This window comes from Stylophora pistillata, chromosome 4, assembly GCF_964205215.1.
Source record: "Stylophora pistillata chromosome 4, jaStyPist1.2, whole genome shotgun sequence".
Lineage (NCBI taxonomy): Eukaryota > Metazoa > Cnidaria > Anthozoa > Scleractinia > Pocilloporidae > Stylophora > Stylophora pistillata.
This window is the reverse complement of record NC_142522.1, coordinates 34,247,277-34,262,523: the sequence shown is the minus strand read 5'-3', so window position 1 is coordinate 34,262,523 and position 15,247 is coordinate 34,247,277. Positions and strand designations below refer to the sequence as shown.

General features: G+C 37.8%; 3 protein-coding genes across 5 annotated transcripts in view; 2 read left to right on the top strand and 1 right to left on the bottom strand.

Annotated features, from left to right (window-relative positions):
- The window catches only part of LOC111322893 (phospholipid-transporting ATPase ID), a 49,509-nt gene that overhangs the window by 11,434 nt on the left and 22,828 nt on the right, over window positions 1-15,247 (top strand). For all 3 annotated transcript variants that reach the window (XM_088756893.1, XM_088756891.1, XM_088756894.1), the window contains 6 exons: window positions 1,071-1,169; window positions 1,534-1,595; window positions 1,825-1,897; window positions 2,343-2,413; window positions 3,214-3,296; window positions 3,889-3,995. In XM_088756893.1, the coding sequence (XP_088613019.1) occupies window positions 1,071-1,169; window positions 1,534-1,595; window positions 1,825-1,897; window positions 2,343-2,413; window positions 3,214-3,296; window positions 3,889-3,995 (495 nt within the window). The remainder of the gene's footprint in view (window positions 1-1,070; window positions 1,170-1,533; window positions 1,596-1,824; window positions 1,898-2,342; window positions 2,414-3,213; window positions 3,297-3,888; window positions 3,996-15,247) is intronic.
- Window positions 4,968-9,778, bottom strand: LOC148733466 (uncharacterized). The gene is made up of 5 exons (XM_088756896.1): window positions 9,521-9,778; window positions 7,723-9,134; window positions 7,056-7,130; window positions 6,190-6,367; window positions 4,968-5,397 (listed from the first exon to the last, which is right to left on the bottom strand). The coding sequence occupies exons 1-5, from the start codon at window positions 9,702-9,704 to the stop codon at window positions 5,261-5,263; spliced, it is 1,986 nt and encodes a 661-aa protein (XP_088613022.1). The 5' UTR covers window positions 9,705-9,778; the 3' UTR covers window positions 4,968-5,260.
- LOC148733465 (uncharacterized) lies at window positions 10,145-14,933 on the top strand. Its single transcript, XM_088756895.1, has 2 exons — window positions 10,145-13,976; window positions 14,899-14,933. The coding sequence occupies exon 1, from the start codon at window positions 10,235-10,237 to the stop codon at window positions 13,763-13,765; it is 3,531 nt and encodes a 1,176-aa protein (XP_088613021.1). The 5' UTR covers window positions 10,145-10,234; the 3' UTR covers window positions 13,766-13,976; window positions 14,899-14,933.

The window sequence follows — 15,247 nt, the reverse complement described above, 5'->3', positions numbered from 1 at the left end:
GAACCTCTGGAATTTCTCCAGAATTAATTCCGGATCCAGTTTGTCCTCTGCTGGTACATGTTCCTCCCCTTCGGGGTCACCTACAGCTGGAGCCCATGTGAAGCCATTGTAGATTTTCAGCACCTCCTCACCTGCGAGATTTAGCAGTATAGCACTTCTCCTTTCCTTACTGGCATTAGATAATCCAATGGCGTTCACATATAATTCGTACTGCTGCTTGAACAACTTGAAATTCTCACTTGCATTTCCCGATAGACAAAGAGCTTTCGGTGGTGGAAGATTCGTAGCCATATTTCCGCGTAATTCCTGATCACTGATCGCTAAATATCCGTTCTGGACACAGTTTATATCTTCTTGTTCACTCCTGACACCATGTGGTGTTCGGATGGCACGAGAAACGGAGATATATTCTTGGATTTCAACACAGAACTTTTAATATTTTCTAACATGTGTCGTCGCCATTACCAGAAGTGATTATACATCGAATCATGAACGGAAGCGAGGCAGAATCAATGTAAACGTAAATCGAATACAGCACAGCCAACAACATAGAATGTTATGGACGGCAATTACCTACAGCCAAGCTTTGAGCACTAGGCTTCCAGAAATCTGTTGCACTAGTTACAAACAGACTGGGAAGGGAAATAATTACATGATGTCAACCATAGTGTGAAGTGTTTCTGGAGTGAAAGACATGCACTGCTGCTTAGAAAAGTTGAAAACTGAACACTGTTTTTTTAAGGCTTCTTACCTGTGCTAGACTTCATCTCTCAATGTTAGAATTGGTACAGGCCTGCTCAAGCAACTGTTTTTTTCACTCATCACCTTAGACTGAGGCTATGGAAGAGGCTTGGAGACTTCGTGGCCATCAGCTGCTTGATTATTCGTAAATTTTATCTTGGAAACCTGTACCCTTTTACCCAGAGTTACCATTGTGTTAATTAGATGTACAATCATGCATGATGCATCTAATAATAGTTATTTATCCCTATGAACCATGCTGTTTTATTTTTTTCTTGTCTTGGACAATGCAAGCCTCTATGTTGTTGTTTTTTTTTTTTTCATCCTAGTCTATTCCAAAAATCACTGCATTGAGTCCAGAAGCTACAGCTGTTCCTCTCATTTGTGTTTTGGCTGCAACAGGAATAAAAGATGCTGCTGATGACATTGTAAGTTAATGAAAACCCTTTATACTCTAACATCAGTATGCGCAGGGTTTGTACGGGTCCTGGAAAACCTGAGAAGTACTCTGGAATTTTATTTTGGTATTTTCCAGGACTGGACTTCAGGTCTGAAAAACCAGTCCGATTCATGGAAAAGTCCTTGAAATTTGATTTTGAAAAAGGATGTGAACACTGTATGCATGTTCTACATGATTGTATAGTTTGCCATGTTGTCAATACAAGTTTGGGAACAATTATATTTATTTTGAGGGGTAGTGTAAGTGTTGCAACTTGCAACTGTGCAATTGCAAACTCTTAATGGAATGTCAAGAATAAAGCCTACTGACACATTCACATTTTCACACTACAGAAGCGGCATAAAAGTGACAGAGCAGTCAATAACAGAAAGGCAAACATTCTTACTGACAATGGGTAAGATATGTTTTCTGTGAAGCAATGAATTTAATTGTAACCATGATCATAATGTATTACTGCTCACTTGTGAAAAAAAAAACCCTTTTAGCAGAATCAACTGTTATCTTTTCTCATTCTCCTCACTCAGAATTTTGCATGACAATTGCAGCATGGGCATTTTCAGCTTCCTCTGAGCATATATTATACAACTGAACAAACACAACTTGTTAATTCCCTTTTTTCTTAGGCCAAAGGAAAAAAATTGGATGGATCTTCAAGTTGGTGAAGTTCTTCGAATAGACAACAATGAGCAAATCCCTGTGAGTTGTATTTAGTACCGGTAACTAGTTTTACCAAGGTTACATGTAGGCCAAGGATTGTTGAACCCAGCATAGTTTTTTTGTGTTAAATTTTACAATAATTTAAAAAGATTTTTAGTTGAAATAAATTAAATGTAGTGTGAATTCCTTTTTCCTTTGTTTACCAATTAACATTATGGTATTGTTTTAATTTGGAAAAAGGAAATTACTAGTCAAGCTACATTGTAGTGGGAGAAAATGAGATGCTTATTAATATTTATTTTGTCTGGGATTTTTCATAAATAAAAATTGTTGTGCAAAAGTATGATGTTTGAGTTGTGGAACATGTGGAACGAGGAGAAATTAATATAGGGGTGAAGAAAATGGGAGACTTCGAAGGATGGGTTGTAGCTGATTGCTGGTTGGCAGATTTCTTGACTTTTAAACATTTTTTCTGATTCACAAGGCTGATATAGTTGTGCTCACCACGAGTGAAGATAATGGATTGTGTTACATTGAGACTGCCGAGTTAGATGGGTAAGGACATCAAATTTTTTGAAGTTAGTGATTTCTTATCTTATCAAAAAAAAATTGCATTTAATGTGCATGTACAGTCAACTGAACCTCGATTATCTGGACTGGTGGAGACTGGGCTGAATAGTCGTGAATCTGAAAAATCGAAAATATGAATAATAATGAGCCAAAAATAATATTAACTACCAATCATAATTTAAGCAGTGTCAAAGAACAGTTAAAGAACATTCTCAAATCATCGTGCATGATTGCTAAAATTTACTGATTCAGAAGTATTTACAAAAACATTAAACAACAACAGCATTTTTCAACCTAAAATGTTAATGTAAATCAGTTTGTGTTAAGCAGCTACAGTGTGTGTAGGTCACCATTTCTATGATGATTCTTTGAAGCTGCATGAATAGAATAGAGTCAAAATTGTTTTAGTTCATCCCCTTTGTTTGATAGGAAAAAGTTTTAAGGGATCTCAAATGTGACTAACTAATATTTGTGAAAAAATGGGATCAGAGAAGTAAGTCCAAATAATGGAAAAATCCAGATAATTGAGGTTTTCATGTTCAACTGTATACAATTACTTTTAACTAAAGTTAGTTATCTACTGAAAAGTTGAGCAGTCTTTTGAAAATTGTTTGATTATCAGGCAGTGTGTATTCCTCTCCCACTGTATATTTCCTTCAAGCTGAGACAGTTTTTGTCACTTTGACAAGTGAAAAAATTGCAGGCCAATCTGTATTTTAAGTTATCATCATGATGGTAACCTTTAGTTTACTAAGTAAGCTGGGTAAATGTTTTTCTATCCAAAGGGAAACCAACCTGAAGTGTCGTCAACCTCTTCCTGAAACTGGAGAGCTTGGTGACGATGAACAGCAACTCTCAGTGGTCCAAAGTATATAATTTCTAGGTTTTTGTATTCCTTAACCCTCTAACTCCCAGAAGTGATTAACCTGTAACTTCTCCCTATTATAATATATCTACATTATCCAGCAAACCGGTAATGAGAATACTCAAAATTATCAGGTAAAAGTTGGTATTCTTGATCTAACACCAAGTTCTTGTGACTTATTTAACAAGGAAATGTGTAGCAGCTGGAGGGGAAAATTGAAAATCAAATCTTGGCAGTTAAAAGGGTCAAATGTGATAATATTACTTTTAACGAGGAACAACAGGATTTAAAGGAGAATTTTAGAGGGAAGACTAAGGTGCTGCACAATATTTTTGCCTGATATTCCTTGCTTTTGCTATTTTTGATGTATCTCAAAGTTGTCTAAATGGCTTCAAAAATTATGAGTGAAATGTTTTTTGACCAATTGAGTAATTAATTTTGTCCCTTATTGCAATGTTTTCACTAAAGAATTCTTGAGGTATGAACAAGGTAAAGAGAACTGATTCAAAAGCTGCAGAAATATGAAAATGTTTTCCATAATTTATGAAAAATGCTCTTCTCAATTTCATGATAACATTTGTGTAATTGTTTTTAGTGGAAATTACATGTGATCCACCAAACAACAGGCTGGAAAAACTCAATGGAAGGTTGATGTATGATGGAAATAACTATTCTTTGGACAACGACAATGTCATCTTGAGGGTATGATTTAATGTATTTCCTGAAATAGAACATTTGTGATAATTAAGGGCAGGGCACCAGGCAAATTGACTGGCTGTGAGGACAGATTTGCCCACCTGGTTTGACCATTCAGAGAAAAGTTTATCCTAGAAAGAAGTTCAGTTCAAAAAGTTTTGCCCCCCTGTGAAAACCAGTTGCCCTCCTGCTGAAAACATCAATGAAACCCCTGAATGATAATTTATTTTAGAAACTTGCATGTGTTTCAATTGGAATGATGTAGGTTATGTTCAACTAATAATCCTCAGGCAGAGCCACAGAGGATCACCTTGCAGGGGTGCAGTGAATGTTCACTTAAGGAAATTTACAGATATTTTTTATTCAATCAGTGGTTGTGAGAGGGAAATAACAAAGCAGCCCAACTAGAAACAATCAGTGAATTCAACAACAGAAAGCGTTATTTAATCCTGACATGGTGGTGATACTTCTAGGTTGCACCGCTAACTTGATTTGAACTTTGCCAAACCATATTGACTGAGCTAACTTTGTCAGCACCCTTGCAAAATAAGACTGGAATATTCTGGTTATTTCTAGAAATTTTCTAGAAATATGACAGAAAATATTTCTGGAAATTTCTAGAATTTACCAGTTTTCTTTTCTGGAAAATTCTAGAAAATTCTAGAATGTTAATGAAACATGCTAATTAGGGTAGAGTCAGCCAGAATTTGCCAGCTTATTCCAGAAATCACTTTACAAGGATAAAATCAGCTTTTTTTCCAGTTTTTTCCAGCTTATTACAAAATGTAGATTTCTAGAATTTTCTAGGAAATTCTTGCATACTCCATAAAGGAAGCAGTGATTAAATAATGTATCAATTTCCAGCTTTTTCTAGCATATTCCAGATTTTCAAGATTTTTTCAGCATTTATTCCAGCTTTTTCAGGTGTTTACTTCATGATGGTTCACTCTAATGACTGTTAATAATTTTTACTTGGCATTCAACCATTTCAAAAAATTTATTAGATGTATACAACAAGGCTAAGCCAGTAAATCTCAACAGGTTTTTTATTGGTAGCATTCACATGCCCAACAGAAAAAAGAATCACGTTTTTGCCAGCAATAACTTGAACAAATGTTTGAAATTCTTAACAGGAAAAACAAATTATCCAAAATATATGTTACATAGTAAAATCTTTTCTTTGTCTCTATGACTATCCTGGACTGAAACTGAAGAATTTAAAAAAATCTTGTCTTTTTGGATAAAAAAAAACAGGGACAATAAAATCTTCCTCATAGCTTTCTCTGTTCTTGTCCTCTACATTTGGCCTTGTTTTCTTTATTTGCCCTGGCCTTCTTGAGGACCAGGCCAAGGTCCTTTCTCACAGATGACCTTGTAACTGCAGGAAATCCTTTCCTTAACACAATACCTGTAAAAAGGAAAAAGCAAATGAAAGCAGTTTAAGTAAAAAGCATCTTACATTTGAAACTGCATAGTGCAAAACACAAATTATAAACAGGAACTCTGACTTGCTGAAAGATCTTTATTTTTCATCACATGTTAATTACTGAACTTTAATAGCAGAATTGAAACCAGTAAATAGATGTAGTCAGCTTACATGTTTGCATCCTTGTTGCCACCCAATTCAGATTATCTGGTGATTCCTTTGGGAGTCTGCAATTGCTCTCTTTGTACAATGTTGCACTCCATTCCATGCAACAGATGGCACAATCTATTAACTGCACCCTCCCAAATGAATCTTTAATTGAGTAACGAAAAGGCTGTAAACACAAACATGTAAGCTCGTTTGCCTATGTTACTTGAAGTGCAAATGTAATTGTAGTGGGAAATGTTGACCATTGGACAGTATGTAGTACGACAATATGTATTTGCAGCACGTTGACAACATATGGCCATAGCAATGAGAACTTTTCTTTCAGTTTCTGTTTATGTCTGTTGCTTTTATTTGTTAACAGAAGTCAAGGAAATGCAGCCAAGACCTGTGACACAAAACTACATATTCTACTTAAGCAGTTTAAAATGTTTTGAATTTTGTGAAGATGTTGGGTCAACTATAAGCCAATTGCCAGCAAAAGATGCTGCTTTTATCAGGGAGACCAAATGCTTGATAGACCAGGAGATCTGTTCTGTATTTAGGACAATTTGCACATATAGGGGTATAGAGATAATTAAAGAAATACATCTTTAAAAATTAACTCACTTTCTAAAATGCTCCGCCTTGATGGACTCAGGCCTGGCCTTGCTGTGTAATCTTTGTTGCACTGAAAACCAGTGACTGACGAATTCTGCAGTTCCTCACTTGAGTAAAGCTGCCTTGCTAGTGCCTCCACAGCTGACTTAGCATCAGTAGTATCTTCTATTAACTTGACCAGTGCCTCCTAAAAGAGCAATATAAACTGTAATTAACAATGACGCTACAAGTCTGAGTTTTGAACATACATGTAGAGTCTGTTGTAATAGACACTCTAAAGATTGCAATCAAAACCAACAGAGTTATGCAATTGAGCCAAAAATCACAAATACTTTCTCCATAGGAGCAACTTGGGAAAAATTGTGTGCTATCAGCAAAAGAAATACAGTGGGCCAATCAATCAGATTCACAGATTTTTAAGACAAGGAAGCTGAATGATTACTAAAACAAATTTCCAAATATCATTTCTTTTGTAAGATACATGTACCTGTCATATACGTTTTTTAGGTGTGAATGGAAGCAGTTAATGTCATTAAGGTAAAGAAGTCATTTAACATACATGCATCAATGTGGTTTACATGTGCATCTTGAAGTGAAGAAATAAGGGGGGTGGCAGCTCTAACGAGGCTTGTTTTGGGAGAAAAACAAAACTCTTCCAGGAATCTGAAGATTTCGCCCGGAACTGGGAGACTCAAGAAAATTTCCAGGAGACACAAAGCAGTGTAACTAAAATTTCATGAACTTTGAGATTTTGTGAGAATGTCACAAAACCTTCTGGGACAATGTTCTCAATTTACGGGAGGACTTTTATTTACAGATAGTACTGCTCAAACAGAGTTTTTTGGCATTGTTCACCCCCTCCTGTGATGAAATACCTTTGTAAGCCCATTGAATCTCTCTTCATTTGGGTCCTCCTTCTCTGCAACTTCATTTTCAATTTCCACTTTTCCCTGTTGATAGACAATGCAATATCTGTCATGTCACAGTTAAACTAGATGGTCTTTGCACAGAACTTTGCAAAAATGTATCACAATGTTCCAATATTGATTGACAGTTTTCCCCAAGCAACTTAGCTTCCAACAACAGCTTAAACTATTTTTCATTATGAACTTACTGCTGGAAATATGATGTCTATAACAAAAATAAGTATTTCTTTGAATCTGCTGCTAAGTTACAAAATTAAGAGAACAAATCAAATTGCCAAATGATTGCATGTCACAATAAATGTACTATGTATGTGTCAATTAGTGAAAAAGACTGACTCAATACAGCTGTACATTTGTCAGACATGTTTGCACAGTTACAACATACCCAGAATAGTCTAATTATTAATATCAAAAGCATTGTGGCATAATGAAAACACACATGTATGCATAATACAATTTTTGTTGCCAAAAAATACTTTAACAAACCTTTGATTTAACTTCTCAGAGTAATAGTACAAAGCATATACAAGCTCAACATTACTTTAGATGAATAGCATTGTGAAAGAAACCTGTGCACTACTTGATATTAAAGTCCCAAATAAAGCTAGACCCTTACCTTTCTTTTCTTCCTCTTTAGTTTTTCAAATTCAGCCTCCAAACTGCAAATTCGTTTATTAAGAGACATTAGCAGAGGCTGACATCCTGAGCATGCAGTAGGTAGACTGCTGAATGATGTCTGCCCTTGTTGCACAACATCTCTGTTTACATGTAGGTGGTCATCCATTTCCAGTTGATAGCTGGGATTCATTGCTTGATCTAAATCTGACACATCAAAGTCTGAGCATTGGTGTAAGCTCCTAAAGAATGAAAACTCCTGCTGTGGTGTAGCTTGTTCAAAATGGGGTGATCCAGATGACCTTGACACTGTACATGTATGTTGTTGCTGGTGGGGTGAACTGTGTGTGCCAGATGTATCTGTGGCTTCTTGTGCTGTGATGTAACTTTTATTTGTGGACTGTAGTGGAGAGGGGAAGCTGTTTGTGACATTTAAAGCACGACGGATAGACCGGTTGGTGCCACCCGAAGACTGATATGAAGGAGGACGGATGTTGATTACACTTGAAGATTGGTGGTGTCGAGGTGTCTCCAAGTTGCCATTGAAAGACTGTTGGAGAGGAGGTGAGCTGCTAGGTACACCTGAAGGCTGCTGGCATTGTGGTGTATTGGCACCTGACGATTGATGGACAGGAGGCAAACTGTTGGTTACACATGAAGGCTGTCTGTGTTGTGGTGTAAGGAAGTTGGTTTCACCTGGCTGGGGCTGGTACTGGGGTGAACCAATACTCCCACCTAAAGACTGCTGAGGAGAAGGCAGACAATACATTACATCTGAAGACTGCTGGTGTTGAGGGGAGTTAAAGTGCCCAGCTGGAGATTGATGTAAAGGGAGTGAAGTACATGGAGGCACAGATTCTTTTCCCTGTGTGAGATCGGATCTCTTCTCTACTGTCTGAGCTTCAATTGTTTCAGACCCATCAGGATTTTCATCATCACTAAGATTGATTTGCTGCCTTCGCAAAAGCAGATTCTGGACTCTTTTAGCATTAGCCACTGTTACTATTTCCTGGTCATTTGTTTCTTGTTCTCCTTTCCTCTTACTCTTCTGTTTCTTGAACACCAACTGCTTTTGCCCAGAAACATGATTGTCACCGTCATTTAAATTTCCTGCTGTTTTTCTTGACTTCTTGTGTTTATGTTTTTGGGAAGCCATTATCTCATTTACTGGGGCAGTTCCATCCTTATCTTCTACCACTGCTTTCCTCTTCATATGTTTCTGTTTTTGAGATGCATTAGACTCCTGCTTTTTTTGTGAAATATTTTCGACAGAATTCTCCAATGCTGCAAGCTTCCTTTTGGATGGCTTAGGTTCTCGACGAGGCCGAGGTCCATCCAAGGTTGTGACTGGCTCTTCGATTTCTTGAGGGGTTACCAGCTCATTGACCTTGTTTTCAGCTTCCTTCTTAGTGTCTATATGAAAACATGAAATCAGATGTAATTTGGCTGTCCACATGTACTTCCACCACTACCGATTATTATAAGTGGTAAAAACTGGACCCTCGATTAACTATGACTAGACATAACTAAGTAGATAACTACTAAACTGTAATTTTGACTGAAATGCACTCCAACTTGACCTACAGCTTGTTTTTTCTAAAGAAGCCCTCAATGCCTGGCAAAAAATCATTAGTAACTCTCCTAACACCAAAGAGCGAGTCTTAAGATTTATGTTTTAATGAGCATTGAGGTGAAGATCAAACCAAGCACTTCTGAGGAAAACGGGTTTACCAAGCATATGATGCACTTTAGAACGAAAATCGATGTAATTGAGAAAAACACTGGGTGTAAAAACTTACCAAATACTGCAAGAATATGTCCATAAAACAACATGGGTCTCTTTGTCCCTGGATCCGTTCCTTGCAGCGAACACTCATCTCCTTCTCTCACATTGAAGGGATCCCGAACGATGATCTTGGAAGAACTCTGCGCCTCCACTCCCCACGATCCCCAGTCAACAACAACGTACTTGTGCTTGGGCATATTCAGAAATGGAAATTAAAAAGAACTCAGCTGAACAGAATAGTGCTCCAAGTTAAAATGCACGCCAAGGATGATCACGGTAAAACACGTGGAGATACGAATGTCACAGAATGAATAGACGCTTCCAAATTCAATTCTGGCGGAAATCTTGCTTTGATCGTATTGAAAAGCTGCGGTCACTTCAAAGTCGGCCATAAATATCACATCATGGGATGAGTCGAAAACAAAGACGTGTGAAATTCCAGGAGCATTACGTTTGACCGGTTTGCCAGATCGTTATTCTTCCTATTCGCTTCGCGCCCACTCTGCCCAAGCATCACTCTTTCTTGCAGAGTTAATTTAAAAAATCTGTGACAAAGTCCTCCGCTTCAAAGTAAAGGATACTCTGGACACACCTCGCATTTTTTGTGAAGCAAGCGGCCGAAGCAGTCACCCCGTGGTTTACCGAATGTAACGAATTTCACCGCTGACCGGGTGATCGCTTTAACGACAGCTTTTACGTTACGCGATCGCACGATCGCACACGATAAATGATGGCGGTCCTCAGCAAAACTTTGGATGCTAGAACTGATCGGAGCGATCAGCATATTTCCTATATGGACGAGATCTCATTTATCCAGAACAAACTCTTTTTTGAGACATTCCCAGCTGCTATTGTGAAGTTACGAGCGTCCTGTGCCTTGTCAAGCTGCTGGGAAATTCAATATTTGCTAACTCACCACCTTCATCGAAAGATGGCTGTACTTGACAGCGTGAACCATACGAGAATGGCTGTTCCAGTATTTGAATCGCTTAAAGAGTATTTTAAAAAGATAAATTTGAAAGATACCAAAGTAATTCAACACTTGGCTGTATTCAAAACGGCAATAACGTCGTTATGTTTTCGTGACAATCGTTCCAAAGAAACAATCTTTAGTCGAGTGTTTGTCAACCGTTATGAGTGTAAAATCAAGGAAAAGCTCTCCACAAGCGATAGTGACGGAGATGAAATGCCGGTAACATGGAAAGGAAACCAACCAGCTGAATTTATTCCTTCAGTTAGCCTGCCGGTTTTAAGATTGCGAGGAGGAGCTAATGGAGACGACGAAAAGTGGTTGTGTGATATTTGTGGGAAGTTGCTCGTCTCCAGGAGAAATCTTGACGTGCATATGGATTCTGCTCATGCTACGAACCCAGATTTTACCTGCGTTACATCACCTGATGGGCTCTCAAAGTGGAAGTGCAGTTTGTGTGGCAATCTTCTCTCTTCAAAGCAGCGAGTGATTTCACATTTAATTAAAACTCATGGTAAAACAAACCTTGGCGAGAAAGAACATCAACAAACCCTAAATTCCCGAACGACATTGTGGAGAAGAAAGCGTTCAGCTAATGGCTCTTTTGTTCAAGGACAAAGCTCTTCTACTGCTTATCTGGAGCAAAATTTAAGCTTTAACTCTGAACATTGCTCAGCTATTTTAAATGAATCACCTAGACAGGAAGATGCAAGCTTTGTCTCAAGTTTCTATCAGTCAATTTCAGGAAAAGAATATTTACACTTTCTACCTCATAACAACACTTGTGATGCTGAGATCTCAAGACAAAGCTCACATTGTTACAACAAAGGGAACAGTACCCAGAGTGTTATAACTCATTGCCCAGCTTCTGAGAATTTATATTGTGACCCAGTTATTTGTGAGGAAGTAACATACTCATCAGACTCAGACTGTTCCGCAAGCAGTTGCACTGATTATAGTTCCTCTGAAACAGAGCAATCGACATCCAGTAGTGAATCAGACTCAGAAGACCAGGAGACAGACTTACTCTCAGATAAATCTGTTGACATGACCCCGTCACTAGTTAATGAAAAGGAGAAACTGAGCATATTAATTTTATCATACATTGCTAAACATAAATTAAGCGGCTCTGCTTCTGTTGACCTGTTAGATCTTCTTAAATTCATTGCCCCAAAAGATAACACCTTACTGTCATTGACACTCAGTGAGATTAAAGAAACACTAGGAGATTGCATTGTTAACGTCTTTGATTATTGTGGAAAGTGCTTTTCGATTTTTCCAAAGGATGAGAGTGTTTACCGGTGCAATACAACAGACAATGGGGGAAACCAATGTGCAGGTTTACGTTTTGGTGGCAATTTGGGTAATCAGGCTAAAAAGCAGAGGAACTTGTACTTTGTGACTGTTTCAATTGAACAGCAGTTGACAAAACTTCTGGAGCGCAACAGCATCTGGATGAAAATTCAGCAATATAAAGACACACCAAACTGTTCATCAAATATCAGGGACATTGTTGATGGAACAGTATACAGGAAATTTAAAGAACCTGGAGGATTTCTCTCCAATAAAGCCAATTTAACTCTACTTTTTAATACAGATGGCATACCATTATACAAATCTTCAAAGGTTAATATTTGGCCTGTTTTCCTTGCCATAAATGAACTTCCTCCAGAAGAACGGTTTGCAAAGAAGAACATGATACTCTGGGGATTATGGCAAGGGAAGGGAAAACCCAGGTTTTCCACTTTTTTTGAGGTGTTTACAGATGACCTTATCCGACTGAAGTGTAAAGGTTTCACCATCTCGGAGAAATGCAGTCCTAAAGTTATGCTTGCACTTGGCACTACAGACCTACAAGGTAAAGCATACCTTATGTACATGAGTCACCATAATGGTATCAATGGTTGCATTACCTGTGAAGAGGAAGGTTTTGTTACAAAGCAAGGCAAAGGACATGTACGTTGTTATCCTTTCAAAGATCCACCTGCCCCATTAAGAACTAGTGAAAGTGTGGTTGAGAATTCTTTGTCTGCTATGGAAAGTGGTCGCAGAGTGAGAGGTTTCCATGATGTGACACCATTGGCAAAGCTTCCTTGGTTTGACCTGGTACTTGGAATTGTCCCAGACTACATGCATGGTGTCTTACTGGGTGTAACAAAACAACTTCTTAATCTTTGGTTGTCCTCATCAAAACATAAGAAGCCTTGGTTCATTGGACACAAAACAAAAACTATCGACAAAAGACTGAAAGAAATGAAACCACCTGACTTTATACAAAGACTTCCGCGACAACTGGAAACAAGTCGCGCTTATTTCAAGGCATCTGAACTACAAGCATGGCTTCTTTTTTATTCTATACCATGCCTCATTGACATTTTACCAGAAAAGTATTTGCAACATTTTGCTTGCCTAGTAGAAGGTATTTACATACTACTTGGAGATAATATAACACCAGATTTACTATCTTTGGCTAGAGATGTTTTATTCAGCTTTTACAGGGATCACCAGGTTCTTTATGGGGATAGCAACTGCAGTCTAAATGTGCATAATATTGGAGCACATTTAGTGACTTATGTACAAGCATGGGGGCCCCTTTGGGCATGGTCGTGTTTTCCTTTTGAAGATTTAAATGGAGCCCTACTAGAGTGTGTTCATGGGACAGGAAATCAGTGTCGCCAACTTATTTGGATGATGTATGCTCAAAATTCCCTTCGAACCAAATGCCATTTAATTACTGAAATCAATGTACGATGCTTTGTGGAGCAAATGCTCTCTGGTGAGAGAAGCCTACGAAATGTGAAGGATGCGGCAAACTGTCAAGTTGCAGGAGCCCTTAGGAAGTGGGCAGTCAACAATGACATTTATAAACAGGCATCCTTACTACTTCCTTCAAGTTACACCGGTAGACCAGTCTTTTTAGAAGCAAAACGTGTGATTGTAAATGGTCATGTCATTTATTCAAGGATCTATAAAAGAATGAGAAAACATTGTGGATTTGCAGTTCTTGTGGAGCATAATGGAGGGAACTACATGGCCTTTGTTGAATACTTTTTGTTTGAGAGTAATGTAAAAACCGTTTTTGCTGTAATTAAGCCCATTATTTTAGATTTTGAAAACCCTTTCCTTGTGTGTGATAAACCAAAGCACCTCCTCAGAGTTGCAGGTGAAGATGACAAGTACACTATTGTCGCTGTGGACTGTATCCTTGAGAAAATCATCTACCTTTCTGGCAACCCAAACAATAGGTGTGTTGCTAGGGCTCCAAATTTCTGCGGTCATTGTCGATAAAGTTGTTTGTAATTTACAAAAAAAGTGAGTCATTTACTTATTTATCATTGTACTTGTAGTATTAAGTATCTTTCTGTAAAGTTTTCTCTTCATGATGCGAGGCCTCAAAAGCAACCATTCTCAAGGTGTCAGAGGTAGTCACAATGTGACTCAATAATTCTTAAGAAAACTTTGGACTAAAATACAACAAGGAAGACAACAGAAACAAGCTGTAAGTTCTAGTTGTATCTTGTATTTTCATTCATGTAAATTCTTTTATGCAATTTTCTATTCAGAACTCTGCAGTGAAGAGAATCTGTCAGAATTTTGAAATTGATTATGAGAAACTTATTTACGTAAAACCAACGGTAGTCATTGACTAGATGACTGTATAATCAGACAAATCTGCCGATAGATTTTTTATTATAACATAACCAAAGTAAAGCGCGCACTCTGATTGGTCAATTTAGCATCCCCCATTTGCCCATGGATGTACGCTGCTGACGTGAGCAAATGCAAAGACTATTTTTCTGCACACGCTTGTTTTTTCTGGTCACGCAAGATTTGTTAAATAAAAAGGAACTCTTCAGCTACAATGTATCAATGTTATGTTATAAAACAAATGGTAAACACCACAGCGTACTCTATTGAGTTATGGATGCACTTGGGAGGTTTGCTAAGCACTCAAGAAGCTAGAGTCGCTCTCGGCTATCGCCTCCAGCGACTCTCACGCTTCTTTCGTGCTTAGCAACCTCCCGTGTGCATCCATAACTCAATAGTGTACGCTGTGGTGTTTACCATTTGTTAAATAGTGGCTTTGCTTAATGAAAAAAATTCAGCTCACAGAGAATTCATTTTTCAATGAGAGGTGACTTAGAACTGTACATCAAGCGTGCCTGCCCAAAACTGGTTAATCAACTCACTCAGGGTTTCCTGCAACATTTTATTTTAAATTTCAAATCACTGATCACCATTCCTAACAAAAAAGAAAAGATCTCACTGATCTTGAAAAGGTAGATCTAGAATTGTATGCTAACCCATAAAGGTAAACCCTCCCAAAAAAGGAAAGAGCCAATGATAGTTGTGTAGATGTTACTACTTTTTAGTCTATCAAGCTATAAGGTGAAGTACTTCTTTTCCTATTCTATTTCAAGATTTTGAAATAAAATGAGACTGACCAAGCTGAAAATTTCTCTCAGGTTTGCTATTATGTAAATTAGTTGTTAACTACTTCCAGCTTATTCCAGTTTTCTGCAAGAAATGCAGACTGGAAAAAGCTGTCAATTTCTGGCAGCAGCTAATGCGTGCATTAAATTCCAGCTATTTCCAGCTTTTGAAAGAACTTAAAACTTGAAAAATCTGGAAAAATACTTTCTAGAAAAAAGCTAGAATAGGATTCTGGAATAAAACTGTCATATTCTAGAAATTTCTAGAAACTTCCAGAAATTAACAGAAAGCTGGAAATTGGTTTCGCAAGGGCAGAGCCAGCACTTTGTCATATGA